General features: G+C 39.8%; 1 protein-coding gene across 1 annotated transcript; it reads right to left on the bottom strand.

Moving 5' to 3' along the window:
* Window positions 1–1758: 1758 nt before the first annotated feature.
* LSM3 (LSM3 homolog, U6 small nuclear RNA and mRNA degradation associated) lies at window positions 1759–6196 on the bottom strand. Its single transcript, XM_030205662.1, has 4 exons — window positions 6057–6196; window positions 4901–5011; window positions 4061–4156; window positions 1759–2100 (listed from the first exon to the last, which is right to left on the bottom strand). Exons 1-4 carry the CDS (start codon window positions 6075–6077, stop codon window positions 2020–2022), a joined length of 309 nt encoding a protein of 102 aa, XP_030061522.1. The 5' UTR covers window positions 6078–6196; the 3' UTR covers window positions 1759–2019.
* Window positions 6197–6221: the final 25 nt, after the last annotated feature.

Here is a 6221-nt window from a genome sequence, read left to right on the forward strand (position 1 = left end):
CATGAAAAAAAAATATTCAAGGCATTTTTTTGACTAATGATGAAGCTTGCCCAGTAGAAATTCCTTATACTAGGGCATGTACTGAGCTACAGAAGTCTTTTTCCTCTTTTTCTTTTTTTTAAATATTGAACATTGTACTTAGAATTATTTGGAGAACTTGTGTTGAATTGTATTGGATAATACTGTACCTCACACAAACCAATCTAAGAAGCAGGACTATAGCTCCATCTGGTGGGCTGATCGCAAAAGCCTCCAGAGAGTCTGAAGGGCAGCTTTATTTATTTGTTGCATTTGTATCCCACATTTTCCCACCTTTTTGAAGGCTCAATGTGATTTACAGTATGCCGTAGTGGTGATCGCCATTTTTGGAACAAGAAATAAAGTGGTATTGCATTAAGTACATAGATGGTAGAGTAAATTATAGATTAAATTAGATAATCAGTTCATTTCGGCGTGAGAAATAAGGTAGTAGTGTGTTAACGTTCGTTAGTGATAAGAGTTACTGAAGCAGTCAGGCATATAGAGTTCGGTTTTGTCTAGTTCTGGAAGAGTTTCGTTGTCTGGTATTTAGGATGGATCGTTGTGGTATGCCTTTTCGAACAGGTTGGTTTTTAGTAATTTTCAGAAGATTGTTAGGTCGTGCGTTGTTTTTATGGCATTTGGTAGTGCATTCCATAGTTGCGTGCTAATGTAGGAAAAGCTGGATGCATATGTTGATTTATATTTAAGTCCTTTGCTACTGGGGTAGTGGAGATTCAGGAATGTGCGTACTGACCTTTGTGTTCCTGGTTGGTAAGTCTATGAGGTCTGACATATATACTGGGGCCTCACCGTGAATGATTTTATTGACCAGGGTACAGATTTTTGAACGCAATTCGTTCTTTTAGTGGGAGCCAGTGCAGTTTTTCTCTTAGGGGTTTGGCGCTTTCATATTTTGCTTTCCCAAATATGAGTCTGGCTGCTGTGTTTTGGGCAGTTTGGAGTTTCTTAATGATTTGCTAACAGGTGAAGACTATTATGAAGGGACATAGAGGGAAGCTTCTTACACATCGAGTCTATGAGCCCTAAATTGCTGTGGAATGTGCAAGTGTATTATGCAGACATGCAGAAAAAAATTAGAGCTGTACTGAATAGCATATTTTACTATTCAGCTGAATACGAGTACTGGGCATTGAGCTTTAACATCTTCTATATATATAAAAGACAACCCCAACGTTCTGAAGCCTCCACGGAAGTTGAGGCGCCCGAGATATCCGGTGTGCCCTGGAGTGTCTGCACCGCCCTCGTGTCAAAACGTCATGACGTCGAGGCCGGAGCTATTGACACTCGAGGGCCGAAACGGCCCACAGCGAACAAGACAAGTAGCTTCGAGGGACGGAGGGAGGGGGCCCCTTGCTAGCGCCCGTTTCATTCCGCTCAGAAACGGGCATTTTTTCCTAGTAAATAATAAAAGAAGAAACGTGAAATCAGATCAAATGTTTATTTCAGTAGGATTCAACACAGTAAAGACCCAGATTATTAATATTTGAATTTAAATCACTATTGGGCCAAATCAAATCGAACACAAATATTCGAAACAGCCCTAGAAAAAATAAATTAACAAAAATTGCAATTTGTTGTTCAAACTTCCATCTTAGGGTGATGTATAAAATTAGCGGTACAGAGTACTCCAGAACAAAACTGACCATTCTTGGTGTTCACTTCACCAACAAGATCCAAAATGTCTTCACAAATGAACCGCAAGAACTGGAGATAACACAAGGTTGACCTTTTATTTTAGAAATTAGGATACAGAACTGCAAGATTACAAAGATAAGCTTCAATAACTCATTTTGTTACCCTTCCGTTATGTAATTCAAAACATACTTTATCACAGTCAGATAACATACCGTCTTTCACAATGTCTACAGCTCGAGCGCCAACTTTCCCAATCCTTACCACCACCCCAAACAAAAATCAGTTCTCAGTGCATAAATTCCAAAAGAAATAACTAGATTGTAATCCACAGTGCTACCATCCTCAACCAACTCTCAGAGGGGGTGCTACAAGAACCACGCCATCACCTCGCACAAACAGCATGGGGATGTTCCGCTTCGTGGACTGAAAGAAAAAAAGAAAGAAAGAAAGAAAGAAATAAAACAGCCTGTTGAAATGGTGCAAATTTGTAGCATGTTCAGCATTTGATACTTGAGCACACAATTCTGGAACGCGCTGCCGCACAACTCAAAAACGATCTATGAACTAACTAACTTCCGCAAACTACTGAAGACCCATCTCTTAAACAAGGCATACCACAAAGATCAACAAATGTGAACTCCTACATATATATCCAGAAATGTCTTACAATATTTGCTTGTCACACTACTATCATGTTTTATCATCATCATGTTACCCAAGATCCTTATGTAATACTAAATGTCTATTTTCTTATATATTTCCATTCATGATGTATTGTAAGCCACATTGAGCCTGCAAAGAGGTGGAAAAATGTGGGATACAAATGCAATAAATAAATAAATTTCAGACTTTCCGTGTAGAGCAGGAATAGAAATAAAGCAGATATGGTAAAATTAGTCCTTACCTGATAATTTTCTTTCCATTACTCCCAACAGATCAATCCAGAGGCGAGTGGGTTATGTCCCTCAACCAGCATAGTATTCTCTCTATCTCCACCTGCTGGTCGAGGGACATAACTCACTCGTCTCTGGATTGATCTGTGGGACGCTATGGAACGGACAGCTAGATACATCAGCATATGCCAACCCTATTACCACATAGGTCCTATTGCATAAAATAAGCCCTACAAATGCAAAGAAATCTAATGTATGTTAACACACATTAAACAAAGTGTGTTATCTGCCAGAACACCTTATTAAAATTAAGTTTATTGAGATACAAATGAGTAATACAAAGTAATACACCACAGGAATTAGGGCAAATTGTACAACAGCTTAAGATGTCATTACTGTGCACATTCATGATCACACGAGCTGTGTCTATGTATGTTTATATATGTGCTGTGATTATACCAATTATAGGTTTGTAATTTTCAATTTACAGCTTATCAATAGAAATCAAACAAAATAAAACATGGAAAAGAAAATAAGATGGTACCTTTTTTATTGGACATAATACATTTCTTGATTAGCTTTCGAAGGTTGCCCTTCTTCCTCAGATCGGAAATAAGCAAATGAGGTAGCAGATAGTATATACGAGAGAAACAAGATTCAATCTGCACAGACATCACATGAAAATAGCCGGTGCCGGTCAGGCCCCCACCCCTGTGGGCCAACACTTCACAAGACCAGAACACTGCACCAGTGATTTCACAGTAAGAATACTGAAAGGTAATTTTAAAACAATACAGGAATGTAAGACCTTTGAAATAAGAATGATTGAATATTTTGACACCCAACAAACAGGACTTAATAAGGATCTGGGTTTTCTAACTCATTATAAAACACAAAGCTGTATTTCTCTGTTTATTACCCTCCTCTCACCTACCAACACCCATTCTGTTAGAATATCAATAAAATACTTTGATGTCCCCATGCATACCCCCACCCTCCCACTCTGTCACACAGTCAAAGTAATGCTTTGATGTTTCTCTCATATATACTATCTGCTACCTCATTTGTTTATTTCCGATCTGAGGAAGAAGGGCAACCTTCGAAAGCTAATCAAGAAATGTATTATGTCCAATAAAAAAGGTACCATCTTATTTTCTTTTCCATGTTTTATTTTGTTTGATTTCTATTGATAACCTTTAAGAGTGGACTAACACGGCTACCACACCTCTCAATTTACAGCTAAAATGAGGAAGTTAAGGCAAGAGAAATCTATCTGAACAAAGACTACTGATCTAAGATACTCATACCAAACCTGGTCAAGATGAAGTTATACTAATGCTAAACACATTACAATTTGATTTCATAAGTGTTTCAAAACTATGAAGCTGTTTAAATGGAGATCCAGATTCTGCTAACGTTGGAAAAGATGGAAGAGAATGGCACATGCTTATTGGCCAGCCGTCCAGCTGGATTAAAAGTAAAGCTCCTACTTTATAAATCTCTTCATACGTTTCTTCATCTATCTCTACGGTTGTCACAGTTTCCTCGACGTCTCCCAAAATCATATTTAAGTGCTGATCGTACGCCTACAGGAAAATGAAACAAGTTAATATTGCATTTTCTCTGCAAAACAGCATTAAACATCAAACTATGGGATTAATGCCGACCTTGGCCCCTCAAACCCTGATTTGAACTTTTTGAGTACATCAATTCCACTGCATGCAGGATAAACTGGGAAAAAAAGGCAACCAGGAACTGTTTCCCAGTTTGGAAATGAACTCTACTATATGGAACTCAATGGCTGCTCAGCTGTCATTTGCTTTTCTTGCACTGATTTTCATTTATCAAATCTCTTCAGCATGCGATTTTTTTTTTTTTTGGGGGGGGGGGGGGGTGTTGAAGGAAGAAGACTGGTATAATGCTGCATATTTTGGTATTTTTAAAATTAAAATATTTTTAAGTGGCATTGAAGGTAGAATTATTCTCAAATATGTTTCTTTGCTACTTGGTTGAAAAACCTAGAACACACACACCATTTATTTTGGTTCTATTCATTTTGTGAATCTCAATGTTATTCCCTATCCTAGTAAGCAAACTTTTCATAAGAAGCTGTCCACATTTACATGTTCTTGACCTTCATTCTCAGTTCCAGAATCTAGCAATGTCCCAGCCCATGTGCAACTTCTGTTCTCTCCGGGTAGCATGGTTGGCTCATGTGCAGAAACAGCAAATCAAGCCAGGCATCAATAGTTTTACAATAAGACAAGGGAAAATCCCAAATCCTGCAAGAAAGACCTCATCAACGGATCCAGTGCTCACAATGTACTCACATGCAGTCTGCCTCGAAGCTCTCGATCGTTACGCATTTTGACATAAATTCGCTCATCCAGACTGAGTCTAATGAGATCCAGCGGCTCCTCTACTGTGTTAGTAGTTTGTTGCTGAGGATAAAAAAAAGTTTAAAATTAAGATACAAATTAAGTTACCATCTTCACTTACATTAAGGGTCCTGTTTACTAAGGCGTGTTAGCGTTTTAAACATGCGCTAACCGTGTAGGCATGTACACTGTTAACAAGCATTAAAAACGCTAACGCGCCTATAATGCAGCTTAGTAAACAGGGCCCCGAAGAGTATTTATGTTATGTTATATCAGACTTATCACCCATCAGCTCTCTCAGGAATAAAGGAGTAAAAAAAAAAAGAGGCAAGGCTATAGTGTGGAGAGGCTGGGAAGGAGAGTTAGTTCTACAACCCCAGCCTGGTGTACCATGAAATCTGCAGTGGAAGAGTAGCTAGGGGTTTGAGCAGTAGGTTATGAACCAGAAGAGCCATGGTTCAAATCCCACTGCTTGCTGCTTGTGATCTTGAGCAAGTCATTAACCCTCCACTGCCTCAGGTACAAGCTTAAGCCATAAGCCCTCCGCGGACAGAGAAATACAAAGGTGTATTTTCAAAGCACTTTGACTTACAAAATTCCATAGTAACCCATGGAACTCTGTGTAAGTCTAAGTGCTTTGAAAATGCGCCCCCAAAAGTAGCTGAATGTAATTTGCCCTCAGCTACACTGAAATGGTGCAAGTTAAATTTATGTTCTTATAGTCTGATATGAACATAGACATGGGGGGGTGGGCACTGCTTGTATCAGTAACATGGAATATTGCAACTCTTTGGGTTTCTGCCAGGTACTTGTGATCTGGATTGACCATTGCTGGAAACAGGATACTGGACTAGGTGGACTATTGGTCTGACCCAGTATGACTGTTCTTATGTTTTTATTTCAAATAGTAAAATAGGGGAGACTCCAAGTCCCATATGCTGAAACCCGGGCCTAGCCACAGTCTCCCTCCTAGAACTGGGTAACTTGGTAGCTGCAGGCCTGAACCTGGAGGGGGGAGGGGAGCTGCAGCGTGGAAAGGTTGCAAAGATGGGAGGAAAGAAGTGAGCTGCATCTCCACGATGAACAACCACCCGTCCTACCGCCTCACCTGCTCCATATCTTCCGCCATCTTTCCAACTGGAGAGAAGCAGCAGCTACAGTACACGAGACAAACTCAGCTCTCGGGAAATTTATACAGCGAGACCCTCGGATCAGTCGGCCCGGCGCGCGTCACGTGCGCTTCAAGCCTCGAATCGATCCTGACACCTCGTAC

The sequence above is a fragment of the Microcaecilia unicolor genome, chromosome 6 (genome assembly GCF_901765095.1).
Source record: "Microcaecilia unicolor chromosome 6, aMicUni1.1, whole genome shotgun sequence".
Lineage (NCBI taxonomy): Eukaryota > Metazoa > Chordata > Amphibia > Gymnophiona > Siphonopidae > Microcaecilia > Microcaecilia unicolor.

Bases quoted from the DNA above. Each gene is read 5' to 3' on its own strand.
- LSM3 (XM_030205662.1), bottom strand. From the start codon at position 6,077: ATGGCGGAAGATATGGAGCAG. The intron at 5,012-6,056 runs GTGAGGCGGTAG...TTTTATCCTCAG, and splicing joins TGGCGGAAGATATGGAGCAG to CAACAAACTACTAACACAGT. The intron at 4,157-4,900 runs GTGAGTACATTG...ATTTTCCTGTAG, and splicing joins AGCTTCGAGGCAGACTGCAT to GCGTACGATCAGCACTTAAA.